Here is an 18,211-nt window from a genome sequence, read left to right as displayed (position 1 = left end):
TTTGTTTTATACTAAGGCAGTACAAGCAGTCTTTGTGTGTATTCTAAGTAAATATCTTCCAGACCATTATACACAGATATGTTGTGTTGCCATGGAACAGTTAGTAGCATTTTTATGTTATACCGTTGTCTGCTACAAAACGATTATGAAAAGTTCATATTCTTTATAGAAAGATTGTATTGATGTTAGAAACAAATAAAATTAAGTCGGTGAATACTGTATTGACCATAAGTATTATACTAATAGTATAAACAGTCCCTCTTTATGCATATTATCTTGTATTGATCCATCTGATGCAAAATTATGGTGCAATTATAATTAATCTTCACATCCAAGATTTTTTAACATCCCTGCAGGGGAAATGGCTAGTAAACTTGCTGGTATACTTAACACGAAGGTTAAATAATACCACAATTCTCTTGAAGAATGAATACAGTATTAGAAATCGCTCATGATAGTAAGCTTTTTTTTTTAGACTGGACTCTTTTCTGCAAGTCAGATAGGTTGCTTGTCTTGAGGCAGGGCAATATAGACTTGCTCTGTGTCTTTCTGTGTGTTTTACAGCAACAATTAAAATTAAAATGGCAAAATAAAAATAACCATTATCAACTTTACGTTTCTGCTGTTTAAACCACACAGGCTAGAGAAAGCGTCGTAGTATCGGAGAGGGGAGGGGTACTCTTGTTTTGTAAGTTACTTCTACCTAGTACTCGCTGACAGAATGCCAGAACCCAGAAATAGATTGCACCTTTGGGATTACACGGAAAAACACGTCTATATTTTAGACGGGACAGCCATCTCATTTTAAAACTCAAAAACAATATCCTGTTTGCTGCAGAAGATAAAGAATACAAGTGTATAAGTTATTACCGCAAAGAGCACGACCCAGGAAAATAGTTCTATTTCTATAACCCCTGACCAGGAAAACTTGAAATCTTCTACACAGCTCGAAATGTTGCAGGTTGTTTTTTTATATTATGATGATGTTTTTTTATTACAGAATGGTATTAAATCTATCAACAGCAAAACCTGTAGGAAACCAAGAACCTAAAGAGGCAGACCAGGTTTTGGAAAGGAGAGGAAAAGGTGACTTCCATAAAGGAAAGGCAGACATTAATCATGGAAACAAGACACTTGAATAAATGGGCAGTTTTTTTTTTCTGGGGCCTCAGTTCAGGTGGCGACACAATATAATTCTCTGTCATAAAGGTACTGTTGATTTAAATATATATTTAAATTTGCCAGCTTTTATACAATTATTACATCTACGTTTCCATATTTGATTAAATTAATATTGTAACTATAATAGTTTAAGTGATTGCCATTAAATACAGATATTGTTTTTCAAAAAACAGAATGAAAACTAGATGAAAACCAGAACCAGTTTTAAAGAAAACTAATTGAAAATGCTCCCCGGCTTTCTCTCCCTGCCACGAATAATAATAAAACTCAAATTAAAGTGAGTTTAATTATTTAACTATTCAACAAAAGTCAGTTCGAGACTCAATTGAATTTTCCCAATTTAATTCGTATTATTTCAACCAGCTCATTCTCCTTGCAGTTTTCTGGACATGATTTGTATGTTAAAGCAGAGCAAGCTGCAATGTAATTTCACAAGCCATGCTTGTACTGTCTTCTTGCTGTGTGCTTACAGCAAGCCTGTCCCTGAAACTAACCTTGCTCAATCACTCCAAACCTTCTATTCTCTCTCTAGTAGGACCTTTTTTCTATGCTTTGAGATTATTTTAATTTAAATAATATTCAAAATAGTTTGATTTTTTTTTCCGTTTAAGGTCCTGCTATATTCTGCCACAGCAAAGCCCGTAGACTGATTTAGTTCTTTGTGAACCACTTCAAACATGAAAGCATGTGTGCTTTACAAAAGATTACACTGTATCAATCCACTTAGGTCTCAGACAATTCAATGCAAATGTGTATGTAAACAGAACCTGCCTTAGATGGTCTTGGTAAAGGTGTTTAGCATTTGAAATGAAGTCTCTGAAAGTGATGCTTGCACAAGAACAATGGTGTTTAACTACTTCACTGGAGTAGGGGATTGAAGCCTGCATACAATCATTAACTTAATACGCAAACTAAGGCACTGTCAGCCATAGTTTGTGTATTTAGGTTATGGAACTGTTGGCCAGAGTTTGTGTATTATGACTGAAAATTTGTGGTACGATTATAAATGATCCTTACAAAGATTTTGTATTATGTCACTCACAGATAAGCCATCTGGTATAAAAAACACCCAATCACAGTTATGTATTGAACCCAAATTAACTATTTTGCTTCCTTAAAACAGTTATACACACTATCTTCACAAAGTTACTTCATCACACACTTCATACACAGGCACAAAACCTGGGATTTGAAACTACTGTCCAGTTACCACACCAGAAAGAACCCTATCCACAGCTGCATGGCCGAAATTGTCCCAAATTATTTTTCTTAATCAACGGTTACTGACAAATTTAATCCATTTTTTTTTCACATAACACCTAGCGCTCCTGAGATGTGTGGGGAAAACCTCAGTTGTCCGTGTTGGCATTTGGCTTAGTGTTTGTATAAGCTGGTTTGGGAGCTACTGTGTTTCTTCCCCAAAAGAAAAAAAAAACCTCACATGAAAAGCAAACAAGGAACTCAGAGCTGTCTGTGAGCTGTACATGTGTCACTTGTTTTGCTCGGGCCTTTTCCATCCATTTTCGGTTGTCGCAAACAGAAATCCTCCAACAGCGCGATCAAAGTCAGATTTGCTTAATTAATTTATTAGCTCTGCCTTTCTGAATGACAAAGTTGGCCTTTACCCGATTTATTGCCGCAGGATTCCTGGGGCCTGAGCCGACAGACACGTTGAGAGCCATGAGTAATTTCTCTCTCACGGTAACAGGGCTGAGCAACACAAAAACGAAACAAATGAAGGAGAAGCCCCAGCTCTGTCGTGCCCCCCTGTGATTTCTGCTGACACCTGTCATAAGCGGCACATATACCTGCTGACCTGCTGCTGCAGGACTAAAACCTTGTTGTTTAACCTTTGGTTACAGCGCCAATGGAGACAGGGAAAAAGAAGAATCAAAACACCTCCTCTGCCTTCCCTTCCGGACCTCCAGCTTCTAGATTTATCCTGAGCTTTCTGTGTACTCGACAACAACCTGAAACTTTGATGGGATTTACATTCAGTTAAGTTACGAATGCTGCCTTAGACTGGCTTCCTGTGCAGGGTTAGAGTTCTACCTTGCCTTACCTGAATAAAGAGCTTTCTAAGAAGGATTCTTATCCTGTCCCATCCGGAGTGTCTCCTGCCTTGCACCTATGGATAAAGCCGCTAGAGGCTGATTGGATGTATTATTGCATCCATTACGATTGTATGTGATCATTGTATTGCATTAGATTATTAGTTTTACAGACACTTCCACCCAATGCAACTTGCAATTGTACCCATTTAGAGAGAAGGGCATTGTCCTATAGCAATCTGAGTGAGGTACCATACTCGAGGGAACACCAGCAGTGACTCACATAATATTTGGACCCACAGCCTTTCACTTACGATTTTATTCCACACCGCTTCCTTAATTGTGGCTTTCGGGATTTGAAAGCCTCTCCCGTGAGAAAAGGAGCCAATGCGCTCTGACATACTGTAGGGTTTCAAAGAGAGAGGAATGGGAGCATTTTCAGTGAATCAAGATAGACACTGGCCAGTGTTCTTCCTCTGGCTGAGAGCCAATTATACAACAGTCTATAGTATAAGAAGTTTTTGCTTTAACATCCAAAAACCCAAAACTTCAGGGCGTTACTTCAATGACTGTAACCCCGAATACCAAAGGAATGAAAGTCCATAGCATTCCTTCCACACCTGGTAGGAAAACTATTACTTCTTCCTCTATTAAACAGAACAGAACCTTAAGAGATTTGAACCAAGACATAAGCATATCCGTAGTCTTACAAGCTGCAAGGCATCAAAACTTAGAATGCAAAGACAATGTGATGACCACACACTTCTTAAAATGGCTGCACAAAATTCATTAGCTCTGTACCTGGCTAAACTATTTTGTGTTGCTTGTATGAAAGGGCTGAAAAAGTGTGCATGCTTTTGGTTGGCGCATACAGTCAACACATACATTAAAGTCAACACCAAACAGTGCCTGGGTTATTCACTAGAAAAGGGTTCGTAGGCTTTAAAGGGCTTATGAGAAGCAAAATCACAACAATTTTAGACACATCATGCATAAAAGGAGAGAAATGCTGACTGGGTTTTTGTCAGGCACTGCGTTAGTTTTAGAGGCTTGTGGTGAGGCAAAGCTGAACCTGGCAGGCACAAGACACAACCACACCATGGGCAGAGTGCTAGCCATCTGCAGGCTAAGATCCCCAACTTTATTCATCTGACATCTAAAAACTCTCCAACTGCTCCAGAACCTGTTCACCCGCTGAATGCAACATATCCCAACAAGTAAATGTGGCTGAGCAGATAACAGGCTTCTGACCCGTCCTCTTCGGTCACACTACAGCGGATTTCCACAACACCCCGGTAGTCTTTGCTAGATGTAAACCCAAGAATTCAGCACAGTATAAAACAGCCCTTTTCTATGCACTCATTAAAAATATTCCTTAAATGCAGTGGTTTAACAAACTCATTTTGCACCAAAGGGCCTTTTGTTTTGTTTGGTAGGGACAAAGTACACAAAGCTTAATTCAGGATAAGATCCTTGTTACATATAGAGAAAACATTATATATAAACACTGAGATACATCTAAGCACATTTATATATAGGAACAATAAGTTTATTCCCTGCTGAAAAGAGAAGAAAGAAAACACAACATTTCGGCCGTGGAGCCTTCTTCAGGTGTGATATATCTTCATTTATATATACACAAACAATGAAACTAAATTTGAATTCAATATTGTTATCCCATGCATTGCAAAATGCATTTTAGACCTTGAGAATTATATTTGATTCACCAAACCTCAGTCAATGAAGAATAACAGGCAATGCGAAATACTTTTGCTTTTTTTTATTAGAAAGGACAGTTTCTCTTCCCCTCCCTCAACAATAGCTTTTACCTTCATTTTTTCATGAACAAAATCCACAATATTCCAAATATAATTTGAAAAGTGTTATAACAAAGAAAAAATGGCCAGGCCAAAACCATTCAAGTCCAGAGCTGAAATCATTTTTTCTTTGCATTGTCTTAAAAGCCACAAAATAAAATTAAAATTATAACTCCCCTCATACACTTACAGCTTATAAAGATGACAAATAAAATTAGGTTATTTCAAAACAATTAAAAATTATTAATAGTGTCCCCTTTTCGTCTATTCTTGAAAAGTGAAAGTCATTGCACTTTAGATTGTCATACAGATGTACTGTAAAAATCACTGGAAGCCTTTCATCCATTCTTCTCACTCTAGTTTTTGTCCTCTGTGACCCATCATGCATTTTATTACAGAATACAAAGCATCGATTTCTATACATTTTGAATGTCCTTATTTTAATGAATCCCAAGTAGTATGGTGAATTGGTGGGTAGCACCGCTACCCCCAAAACATCTGGGGTCTGAGTTCTGTTCTGAGCTGAGCTGGGGTGCCTGTCTGTGTAGAGCTTGCATATTCTCCTTTTGCCAGTATTTTTTCCTCTTGCGCTCTGGCCACTTGAGCTAGATTCTCATTGGCTACTCCTTATATCGTCACTCCGCGATTCGCCAGCTCTTTGAAACATGCCATTATCCTGTGACATATAGTGTACACAAGAAAGTACATCCTTTCCTTCAAAAAATAAATGTACACTAAAATAAGGAATCAAGTCACAAGAGGTCAAGAAATATTTACAGTCACAATTCCACTCAAATGGCTTGTTGAGCTTTTGACCCCTGGAGAAACCAAGTACCACACAGAGATCGTATAAAAATAAGCATTGATAACCAACAGTAATGTGTTCCGAGTTACATGTGATCGTGATATTAATGCTGAAAAGCTCCTCATCCCCTCTTCAGAAAAAAAGTCTTTAGGTAGTTCTTGTGTGACAGCAATTTCCAGATCAGGATCCTAGCTGGTCTTGAAAACAGAAGCTAAAGCTCAGAGCCCAGCGTTCACGCCAATGTCAAAGCACACCAGGAGTCTTGCCGCACAGAAAGTCCATTCTGTTGAGCTATGGATGTTGAAGGGAAGTGATAATCCTCATATTTAACTTCCGGATGTCCAGAGTTAAGATTCTCCAGTTGAGATGAAGCCTGAGAAATGAGATTGTTTTTTAAAGATCTTAGTACTGAATAAAATACAAGATTTTGCATTACGTTTTATAAATCCGTAGAACTATTAGCACAACACTTTCTTGTGTACATAGTGAGGCCACAGACTAGTCTAGTGTATATTTCGAATGCGTTTAGGAATGAAAAAATGCTGCGAGCACAGATCCACTGTGTTGGAGTGAACTAAAAAACATCCACTCTTCCTGGGGGACCAAAAACACAGTTTGGCTAAACGTCAGCACTGAAGATGAGCTTGCAGTACTTTACGGAGCAGGTCTAACGAGGTCTTCAGCTACAACAGGCAAAACAGCAGTTTTCACATCTTTACCTGAGTTGCAGACACCACAGTCTGGCCAGCGAAAGGAGAGGGGGCTGTGCCAGGCTCGCTCTTTATGGTGGAGGCATTTTCAGAGAGGGTGAAGGAGGAAGGCGAGTTGGTACCAGAGGCAGAGGAACCTAAATCACATGCAAAAGTGTAAATTAACAAAGCAACACAAACCTCTTAGAATCACATTGCTATGTTATCATACATATGTGACAAGTTAGTCATGTATTTGTAGTAATCATACAAATATCTGTAAAACTAACTATATATAACAATCTCTTGCATTTTCATAAGGCTTTGCAGTAGATTTGTAGAAATAAGCTATATAGATACATTGCAGAACGATGTGAGAAGAAACAGCTTTACATAAACATGGTAAGAGATGCTGAATGGTGCCCTGTTCTTATCAGAATGGTTAATTGAAGAACTGATGTGAATTTGAGCTGTTGAGAGCTAACACAAGATTAATATTCAGCACATTATCTGAATGGCTGGTTCGGGTCCCCTATCCCTGCTCCAGCCCTGCTCCACTATGAGATGTGTACATTAAAGAATGAAAGATTGCAAAGCCACGTAGTAACACCTCAGTTTTGCTGTGCACGGTTGCTATTGCCTATTGTTCCAAAACAGAAAATAAGATGTACCTGATGAATTTTTGGATTTATTAACATTCTTTGGTTTTCTTTTCCTGGTTTGGATGCTTTCTTTCTTCATAGCCAGTGGTCTTGGAACCTGAAACAAGACCCTACAGTTAGACCCGACTGCACGTTTCCTGCAAGGTGGCTCACAAGAGGTATCCATGTAACTGCTCTGTTACAATAACCATCACGCGCTGCTACGGGTAAACACAACGTGGGATTTCAACAGTCCTAAATGCCATGCACTGGCCAAAAAAGCATGCATTGGTTTGTCTTTCTTTTTCTTATGCTGTGCCCAGAGTGTCTGAGCTTTTATTTAAAGGCATTTTAAAAATCAAAGCCTGAGCAAGAACCTCAACAGCGCGGATTACAGACAGCAGTTTATATGCAGACAGCAGCAGCATTAATGGACGCAGACATACCCCGTGCAGCTTCATGTAGAGGCCACAGGCATTGCACACGGGCTCGCCCTCAGCGTTCCTCCTCCACAGGGTGGTGGTGGTGGTGTGGCAGTTGGTGCAGCACAGGCCAGCTCGCCTGGAGGAGGTCTGCTGGAGACAGGAGACAGACAGCCGGTCAGCGGCCGTTCGTGCACGAACACCGTTTCTCGCGGAAACACAACAGTGGTTCTGAAAGCTCAACAGGAGTTCAAAATCCCAAAACAGAAGGGAAGGAGGAAACCAGGTCCATAAACGCGAAACAGCGAGCAGAGTGGGTGTTGTCAGGATTTTGTTTTCGCAGGACTTTTTGAGACGCAGAAGCAAAGTTAACTCGCAACCCTTAAACGAAACAAAATGACCAAATTAAAGAACACCCTCTGACAGCTGTGATGCACCGATTGAGAGGGGAACATGCCAGATGGTCTACTTTGTTTCTGAGGACATCAAAATGCCACCCTCATCGTCTGCGCACCTTTACGACACCCAAATCGTTGTTCTACCCGAGCTGTAAATCAGGGCTCTGCGACACAATGTGCCCTATCATTACTTCATGACATTTAACAAGCTACACAAGCTCTGATGTGTAAAACAATACCACAAAAACAATCATACATGTGTCTGGTATTGATCATTTGGAAGACTTTTGTTCTTATTTCCAGTGGATAAATTAGTGTTTTCACCCTTACACTTAATTCCTGTTCTGTCAAGTATTTTTTTGTGATTACAAGGCCTATGTTCTCAGCTAAATGTATCCTCCCCACATTTTTAATTCTGATTCACGAGATCACAACCTTCACATAAAACACCATTTAAACATCATCTTGCGCATTCTCATTGCTCAAGGTCAATAACTGCCAGCCCACACACCCTCCTTTACAATTAATTATATTTACCTTATTTAACCAATACAAGCCCCACAGAGTCCGCAGAGCACAAAAGTACTACAGGTGTACTACATTGTGATAACTACTGAATTCCAAGAGCTATGGGGTTTTAATGACAAACTAAGATGCAAAATACGGTCTCTAAAACAAAAAAAAATTGGCTGTTGCACTAACACTAGAAGACATCCCAAAGAGAAGAAAAGGACACAGTACATTGTTTTCTTTTTTCATTTAGTCTCACCAAAAACAAGTAACCAAGGCCACAATCTCTGAAGGACGAAAACTAAAATTATTTATCGCTGGTTCTCAAGTAGTTTATTCCTGGGAAAGAGGTCCCTGAATAACTCCAATTGCAAACTTGACCTTCTCAAGGAAGTTGTTGACCTTGTATTGTGTATGAGGTTTTCCTCCATCCCTTAACACGCCTAATTTGTGTATTCAACAAGACTATGCAAGGCTCATTAGAAACGTATGAAATATAGGCTTGTGTATCCAAGGCTCATTAGAAACGCCTGAAGCCAAAATACTTTTATGTACACATTTCCTGTTATAAATTTAAAGTTTTCTCCGAAAATAACGAAAAGCCGAATTTGCCTCGTCTACGCAATACTTTTATTGCAATTCTTGTTCATAATGAACGGTATGGCGCAAATGAGCTCACCTTATTGTGAAACATTTTATCGTTAAGAGCAGACCAACGAAACAGAAATGGAATTCATGAGAATTAGAACCTTCGGCTTATGAGTTTTATAGGTCTATTATTCTAAAAGTATCGATTTCTTAAATTATCCAAAACATCAAACTTTGTCGTTCATTGTGATAGAGGGAAATGTCTGCGTCCGACAAAAAACACAACTTACTAGTCGTTTCTGTGGTTTAATGAGGGGTCTGTTGATACCGTTCATCTTATGGTAGAGTCCGCAGGCGTTACACAGATAGTGTCCTGTGCCATCTCTCCTCCACAGAGGAGTCGAAATGGAACCGCAGTTTACACACTCTCTACCCTCGCCCGGGTACTCTTCCAACAGCTCTGAAACAAAACCACAAAACAGCTGTTCATTCGTCATTCAATACCGCCGGACCTATTACTGTAGGTTTGTAATGCTGAGCACAAGAAAAAGTGAAAAGTCAAGCTGAAGGAAAAAATTGCAAGATTAAGTTTATTTGTGAGAAGACCGCTCGCTATTGTTTCCCTTTTATTAAATAATCATAACCACACCGGTGCGGACAAAATCGACATCGTCTGCCCATTTAATCAAGATCTACAAAACCAGTTTAAGAAAAGTGTACATTGCCGATATGTAAAATAAAATGGGTAGAAAAATCTAATTTTCCTCTCTCAGCACGGAAATAAGGATGTAAACAACATGTTATTTGCAGAAATTACAACTTACTTGTGCTTTAGAAATTACAAGTGCAATAGTATAATATATGACCCGAACGACAGGGTTGTTTATTTGAAAAACACCGATATAGAGGTGACTTGTTTAATAATACAGAAGGGCATAAAAACCCACAAATTGGAACGAATAATGGTTAAAATAATTGAAGGACTGGCAGTAAAAAATAAAATAATATTAAAAATAAAATGGATTCTTTGGCTAGAATATTGGTTGCATTTTAAAAACCTCTCTTTTAGTCACACGGATATAAAATGAAACTAGTGACTTCGCGAACGAAAGTTTTTTGCGAATGTCAAGAAAACTGAGAACTGATGACTTAAAAGAAAATGGTGTTCATATAGTGTGTATAATTTAGAAATCTTTGCGATAGTCCATGGTAGTCTCATGGTATATTCCTTAGACGTTGCACTAATGTTACGACGGTTAAAATATTACCCTATGGCTAAAAATATGGTAAAAAAATAATCGAGTTTTACAGAAAATTCTCCTGCTCGTGGTTATTCATACCCGCAATGGTATTTTTTAATAGCTACTGCATATTCACAGTTAACGATGCACTTTATTATTTACCTTGGTGTGTATTTCGTGTGTATTCGAACTTTCTTGGATTTTAATGACAATAAGATGTATTTCCCAAATGCTGTTTAACCCGTTAATTTAACCTTTACCTTGTACTTTTAAAATTAAATTACACTGAACTATTTAAAGAGCTGTAAAGGGTGATAATGGTTCATTTTAACAGCACAAAGTGTCATTCGCCCAGAATTCACTTATGGTAAAAACAGCCGTTCAAATCAAATTAGCATTTCAATTACGGTGCCAAAACAGGTATGTTGTAGGTAGGTCTGTAATTTCGATATTGTGGATTAGAAAGTAATGAGATTTCATGCTCGAATGTTGATTGAATCCCGCCGTCTTTTGATGAGAGGCCAGACGACTGATGCTATTTAGGAATTGTTTAGGCGACGTGAATTTAGGAGACCACGAGTCTGTTCCAATATAAACCAATTTGCCCCAATAAATGACTTGAAAGGGCTCTCCGCTTTACAAGTGCGATCACCTTCAAACAAAGATGTCGAAACACACACTCCTGTAAAAAGCCCACTGCATATTTCCATATTCACTTGGTGAATGGCGAACAAAATAAAGACCCAACACTCCACAGCTGATTTTGGTCTAATTTCTGTTAGGTTTTCATATTTCTGTGGTTGGTAACCGTCTGACTGTGATTAAAACGTGGCCGAGGAATATTTATTTTTCTCGCAACGTGAAAGGAACGTCTAAAATTGGACTTAATCTTAATGTTAACGAGAATAAAAAGTAGCCACAGATTGTTCAGAATTAATCTTAACAGCTACAAACCAAATAAATGATTCAAACGCAGTGGTCAGGAAGAAGATGGTAATTATACGGTCAATAAAATCATAGTAACAATCGTGAACGCGCGACGACCTAGCGACTAACCGCCATTAACCTCTATGTGACACCTTTAAAAAAATAATGACAGTATTTAGAGACAACTTATCAGACTGAGTGAAAAGAGAAGGAAATCGACTTTTACGACATAAGACTTAAAACGGTTAAGAAACTATGGAAGCTTTTATTTTGAGATTTGGATAAATTAGGTATAACATGCACTGTAAAGTCACTGGGCATAATTACACTCGAATAAATTACATTCGAATAAATGCGGATTTGAAAAAGTCGTGCTGTTGAAGGCGCTGGCACAAGAGGATTCGAGATCGGGCAATTAATATTAATAATAATAATAAAGAAAACATCTGCATGAGCTCTCTGCTACAGGCCTAAAATGGGGCCCAGTTAGCTGGAACTGCAGCCTCCCTTGAATATTAATCTCAGCGGTTCAAGTCAATGCAAATATGGATGATACTGAACAGATCTCTGTCGTACTCCGTATAATACGTCTCTTCGTTACGTTACACCCTGAGAAATTCTGAAACCACATCGGATACATACCTAGGCTGGACCTTCTTCCCGACAGTCCCGCTTGCCTGCTCTGCAGGCTGATCATGCTGCCCTCAAAGTGTCCAGGTGACCAGGAGGACGCCATCTCCGGGCTCATGTAGGTAGGGTACGGACTAGAGTAGGATCCATTGACCGAGCGCACCAAGGCGTTTCCATACTGTTCTGCCCGGCTGCCGTTACTGATCACTAAAGGGTTCTGATACGCTCCTTCTCTCACGGTACCGCCGCTGACCGGGGGGCTGTGAGAGTAACTGAATCCCGGAGGGTTGCCGGCGTTAAACGCCGAGGTGTCTGTTCCAGCCTGCGGCCAACCGTGATGGCTACCCAAGCTGTGAGACTGGTGAGCGGAGTCGCAAGTCTGGAGGTAAGGCAGGGTTTGCAGCATAGAGGGTACCCGAGTTGTAGGTACATACACAGGTGAACTCGCAGAGGAGTGGATGTAGTTTCCCGAATCGTGCGCGTAGGGAGGTTGGTTAGGAGCTAAAGCCAAGCTTTGGTACATTATAGCGGCCTGGTGCGGACTTCTGCTTCCCCTTCACTGATGAACCACGAACTGATGTCGAGTCCGGAGTAAATGTCAGAGCACTCCCGAGGTTTTCAGGTGCAGCGGTCCAGTTTCAGTGGAAATCCCCGTGGTCTGGGTGAACAAGGCACAAAACTCTTCAATTTAAATCACAATCAAGAACTGTCCGCGTAATTATAATCTCGTCAGGACCTGGAACAGAACAAGACAATGGCGGGTCACCATAAACAAAATTCAATCAACACCCTGAGGAGTGTAAGTGCTTATACCTGTGAGTTACACCTTAACACATCAAAACAACTTCAAAGATCCCAACTTCAAGATCCAAAGTGCAACAGATTTTTTTTTTTTAAATGAAGGACTATTGAGCAGAACGTCTACCTTAAACTAACACAGACGTAGCCTGGTTTTATAAAACCTCGCCATTCGAACAACCTCTTTTATATAAAGTTCAGCTGAGACGTGAGAAATATTGACAAAGAAAACGTTATTAAGAAATGAACATTTTATATTACTTGTGCCGAAATATAATGTTTATACATCTTGGAATTCGTATCGAAGTTTTGTCCAATTGGCACTACTTATGTTGCGATGAAGTTCCCCAAAACGTAGCACTAATAATACTAATGACGACATATTCCTATTTGAACTCTTTTAAATTTCCATCGACCACAATTTAATAATTATTAATCTAAAAAAATACATCATTTCAATCACCCGAAGGTAACTCCCGCTTCCACATTGTAAATATCGTCATGGGGGAGAAAAAAAGCATTCAGCCTCATCAACGACAGATAACCGGACCATATCAGACATTTTTTTAATCATAGATCATACAAATCACATAACAATATTGATAACTGTTCGCGAAAGACTAATACAATTTCATCCAAAATCGCTCGTTGCATTATCTTACCAGATAAGAACTGGTGTTGGTAGATAAAGTCAGTAACTTCATTCAGTGAAGCACCCAGATGACTTCCAGCTCGCCGCTCACACGCAGGGTCCAGGAAAGCTGCGAACCGCGCCGGTTCCCTTTTCTTTCAAACCCAACGAAAATACCGCTGAAACAGGTTTTTAAAACAAAATATATAAAAAAAAAACCTAGAGAAGCTCGCGTTGTGAAAACTGCATCCGAACAGCCCAGCGCGTTCCTTGTAAAACGCTGACAAGCTCTATCTGCAAATTGCTGCTGGGTCTGATTATCTCGGATATAAGCGTTCGCCTCGCTGTGACTGGGGGAACTTTACAGCAAGTTATTTGTATGGGCAGGGCCACGTGACCACTCCTAGGTTGGACACGGAGTTCGGAGAAAGTGGGAGTCTACCTGCAGTCCGGATCGCCTCTGGATCAATACTTAACTTCACATTTAATATGATCAGTTCCTCACGGACGCGTCGTAGCTATACGCTGAAACCAGTCTTGTGGTCTGATAACGCCTCCAGGCTCTTTTGCATACAATAGCCGAACATTTTACATCTGCGTCTCTGAGCCGGTTAATTAGTAAATGTTTATATCTGGCTAAAAATAATTGTATCTGAACGTGGGTTTTTTTTTCTCTGTTAAATTCCAGGTTTCTCCGGTTTATGGTTTTTAATAAATCCTAAGCGGTGTAAATCTCCGAGGTCCGTGACGATAGGGAGAATAGTTTTTTTTTTTATTACAATCAAATGTAATCATTGTAAAAAAGACGAGTGGGACCAATAAAATCGCTATTTGCAAATTTATCTCAACTGTAAAATATGTCAGGTTACGATAACTAATATAATTATAATAAGCGGGATGTATAACTGGTAGTTAAAAAACAAAGCCACGATACTGGGCTTGATGGGATGACAATTTTTATGGATGCAAAATCAAAACTACAATTTGATTGGAGATAAAATGTTAAGAGTTTAGATACCACTAATACGTGAGTCACTGGAGTTTTCCCTCTTGTCTGAAAGTGAGCTTTTGTAGGAGCTATTTTGTCAAGCATTATCGTCACGTATATTGATTTTGATTCGTCGCAATTATGGGCTAATCTTTGATAGGAGTAATATATTATACGTCACCAATGTAATTTAGATTTTACATTTTAATTACTTATTTTCAGTATTTCAAAGTTTAAGGGACTTGAGGGTTTTCAAAAAGCGAACTTTTACCAACAATATCGCAATCGTGTTGTTACTGTACAATGAGGACTATCAGCCCTTTAATTAGAATATTAGAGTTTCTGATATTTAGTCCAATATACAAACTAGATCTTTATAGACACTTTGGCGTGAAATAGGTACTAACATCGCCTAGAATTATGAAGAATAATTATTTTTGAAGAATGAAGAATCAAATTATTTTTGAGCCTACTAACCGTAATTAACTCTTGCTGTATTTTTTTTTTAAATATACGTGGGACGTTAATCATTTCACTCGATAAGACAGATAACAGGATTAATATAACTCGAACTCTGGTGTTGATTTTTTTGTATCGCTACCAGAAAGAGATAATTCTTCGGAAAACACAATGGAAGCAGGGTGTCTCCAGTAGGTTAATGTAAGACGCTTCATTTTAATCATGGAGACGTTCGGCCTTTCGAAGTTAATTATCTACGTCTTTTTCGATCAAAAGCAAAACTGTGGACAACACTTAAGGGTAAAAGCGCCTCCAAATTGTGAAAAAGCAAGAACACTTCAACCGCAACAATTATTTATTTACAAAAAACGAGTTGCACTCATTGTACTTATTCTTGAATTTCGGGGACCGGGAAATTCACAGCGGTAGCTTTTACAACCCCACAGAAAAATATAATGGCGCATAAGACCAAAATTCAAGCAGCTCCCCACTTAATTCATGGCTACCTACCCAAGATAAAAAAAAACCAATGTTAATCTGTAAATGTCACACGGATTATTCTACAAGAACATGCGCTAATTCGATAGGTTACAACATGATGAGATTGGGTGTTGGGGAAAAACAGAAACATAAAATGAAGATAAACGGTAGGCAAAGTCGAACTATATATATATATTTTAAACAAAAAAATATATAAAGCAATAAATAAAAATTAATTGAGTGTGAAGCCATCAATTAAAAGTGGAGATGCAAAGCGAGTTTAGCGCGGCGATAACCGCCCTCGACAGTATATAGGTTTTACTCCACTCCGGCTGGTGACCTGCGGGAGAACATGCATGAAATATTCTGAAGAGACGTGTAAATCTTGCCTTTTTTTAAGTTGTGATTTTTAAAAACGAGGATATACTATTATCGACCCTGGTTCCACTGTGGCTCTGCGCACACAGCGACGGAACCGGGAGGCAGAAAAGCGCGGTGTCGTGTCCAGCATTTAATCCCAGACTACATAAACCACTGACTGGGTCTGGGCTCCGTGTTTTACAACTTTTATGTTTCATTTTTACACTGACCTCACCACAAAGGTCACAAAAATAAATTATCCAGTACAACAGCTTGCATATTAAACATGCGTAGAGATGTCTTTAATAACAAGAGGGCAAGCACGCATTGTGCAGAAATATTTATCCAATCAGCATTTAACACTGTAAAATCAGAACACAAGATTATCTTCGCTTTTCGTCATACAAAGCATGCGTTCAAAACAGTACATCGCTGTTATTAAAACAATCTGGAGCTGCATTTTAAGACCGCTCTGTGCTTTAGTAAATCTAACGTGTTGAGCCTGGATGAAAAGGGCAATCAAGATAATTCAATTTCATCGTGCTTGTCCAAATATTAGTTTCTGGCACATTATTCCGCACAGTTCAATTGCAAAGGTTAGTAATTAGCCCCCCTTTGAAATTTCCAGTATTTCTGCAGTTACCTGAAGATACGCTACTGTACATGCTTAAATAACAGGAAATAAAACTGTTACAATACTCTTGTTTCCGTAAGTATTTGGTTTAGCAAATGGTTGATTTTAAAGAATGGTTTTATTTTTGTTCTGCAACCAAGGAGCGGGAGAGCTCCAGATGTAGAAAAACATCCCGTGTAAATCTCCGCTAATTCCATAATAATTCATACAGATCTGTAGCACTGAGACTTGTGAGGGAACAGTATGTAGAACTTTAAAAATTACTTAGAAAATAATTTAAGCGAGTAAGAGAAGTTGCATAAGAAGTTTAAACCCCACTATTTTGATAGAAGCAAAAGGTTCTAAAAGTGGATGTTAATACTTAAACCTACAACAACTCGATTTATGAGGAAACTGACCATTTCTAGGCTTAAGAAATACAACTGAATTTTCTATAAATATTTTGTTTTATATAATATATTATATGTTTTGTTCTATACTATAGCCTAGGTGAATCCATTTCCTCTTGCTGTAAAAACACGGACTTCTAGTATAACTGCGCTGGGAAAAAATATTTAAATATTTGTGATTCTCTATATACAGTATATACACAACCCATCCCGTCTCTTCAGTCTTATTCACTTTTAAAAAACCTAAAATATGAACATTTAAAAGAAAACTACCGGTTGATCACACATAAAGGGGCGTGTGGTCCCAGTACCTCTTTCTGGGTTTACAGCGTACGTCCGAAGTGGCGGCTACGCTCAATTCTAGAAAACAAATTTTACCCAGGTAGCAAGCAGCATTTTTCAAATTCAAATTTCAAGAGCTTTGTTGGCATGACCCATGAATTACGGCGCTGCCGGAGCAATAACAAAAAGTCAACATTTACATTTAGACCAATAACATTATTTGAGAGGCTGACGCTCTGTTCCCCAGGCTGTGACAGGAGATCACACAGAGCACACACCGGGCTGCAGGTCTAGAGAGTTTCTTCCCTCCTCCCCGGCTGGGATTGGAAGCTGTTCTGGCAGGTGTGGGAATTCTGGGATTTGGTTTATTTTTGGGTAGAATGTTTTTTTTTCTCAATGTAATGTCCGAGAATTTCTTACAGTGTCGTAGAAAGTACATTCATGTCTCTGCTTCTCACTGGCAGTGGGAACAGAGTCCGAAATCTGTGGTAATCTTGGCAGGTTTTTCTAACGCTGGCCAAAAAAACTGACCTAAGAAAATCTATCGACTGCTGTTACTCGCTAATCAATCATCTGTTATTGTCTAGATTATCCACTTACCGGTGATAGTAATAAACGTCTTGGTGTTTATCATCATCATCAGTTACCGAATACTGTAGCATCACTTCGCATTGTAGTATCCTGTTGGAAAAAAAGCAGGAACTCCAGCACAAGGAAACGCCAGCCTGTGCTGTTCAGGGGGAAGGCGGTGACATCACAACCCGTGAAGTACATCGCATCTGGCGCTGCGAGGATAAAGTGGGCCACCGAATCAAACAGTCTCTTGACTCGTCGTGTTTTTAAAATATAAAACAAGAAAATCTGTTTTTTTATCATCTTCGCGAGAATTTCAAGTTCTCCGTAAAAAAGCGCTACTCGTCTGCACCTCTAGATTTAAAAGGTTTAATCTCCAGAATCATTCAGCAAAGTCTGTAAATGTATTTATACACATATCCACGGGATGTTTAATTTTTTAATGAGCGGTACCAGGTTCGAATTGGAACTGATCCTCTTCATAAACGAAGCACGTGAAACGCGTTTAAGGGCTCTATATGTGAAATGCATTAGTTTTTGTTTCTCAAACATGCTTATTTGCTGCTTATATACCTTATTTGCTGAATACTGCCGAAAACAGATCCATCTTGAAATGCTGGAACAAATCAAAAACTAAATTTTTCCACACGGAGTCGTCCGCTGGGCCATTCCCCTTGTCTCAGACTGCGAGTTCGTTTCTTTCCTGTTGTGATCTG

The 18,211-nt window shown here is 39.0% G+C and overlaps 1 protein-coding gene across 4 annotated transcripts; it reads right to left on the bottom strand.

The window, feature by feature from the left end:
- Positions 1-4,998: 4,998 nt before the first annotated feature.
- On the bottom strand, positions 4,999-18,160 carry gata5 (GATA binding protein 5). Of its 4 annotated transcripts, XM_069179451.1 has the most exons (9): positions 18,069-18,160; positions 17,523-17,603; positions 13,362-13,509; positions 11,914-12,637; positions 9,394-9,563; positions 7,632-7,760; positions 7,216-7,303; positions 6,575-6,702; positions 4,999-6,228 (listed from the first exon to the last, which is right to left on the bottom strand). In XM_069179451.1, exons 4-9 carry the CDS (start codon positions 12,422-12,424, stop codon positions 6,088-6,090), a joined length of 1,167 nt encoding a protein of 388 aa, XP_069035552.1. In that variant the 5' UTR covers positions 12,425-12,637; positions 13,362-13,509; positions 17,523-17,603; positions 18,069-18,160; the 3' UTR covers positions 4,999-6,087. The 4 variants fall into 4 exon arrangements, with proteins under 4 accessions (XP_069035552.1, XP_069035554.1, XP_069035555.1 ...); XM_069179453.1 differs by lacking the exon at positions 18,069-18,160 and having other exon boundaries at positions 17,523-17,641; XM_069179454.1 differs by lacking the exons at positions 17,523-17,603; positions 18,069-18,160 and having other exon boundaries at positions 7,632-7,757; positions 13,362-13,790.
- Positions 18,161-18,211: the final 51 nt, after the last annotated feature.

The sequence above is a fragment of the Lepisosteus oculatus genome, chromosome 16 (assembly GCF_040954835.1).
Source record: "Lepisosteus oculatus isolate fLepOcu1 chromosome 16, fLepOcu1.hap2, whole genome shotgun sequence".
NCBI lineage: Eukaryota > Metazoa > Chordata > Actinopteri > Semionotiformes > Lepisosteidae > Lepisosteus > Lepisosteus oculatus.
The sequence above is the reverse complement of the archived record's forward strand: the minus strand, read 5'-3'. Positions and strand labels throughout refer to the sequence as shown.

Excerpts from the sequence above, each read along its gene's own strand:
- gata5 (XM_069179451.1), bottom strand. The coding sequence starts at position 12,424 with ATGTACCAAAGCTTGGCTTTAGCTCCTAACCAACCTCCCTACGCGCAC. Across the intron at positions 7,761-9,393 it reads TTAAACCACAGAAACGACTA|CAGACCTCCTCCAGGCGAGC; the intron begins GTAAGTTGTGTT and ends TCCTGTCTCCAG. Across the intron at positions 7,304-7,631 it reads TCTACATGAAGCTGCACGGG|GTTCCAAGACCACTGGCTAT; the intron begins GTATGTCTGCGT and ends GTCTTGTTTCAG.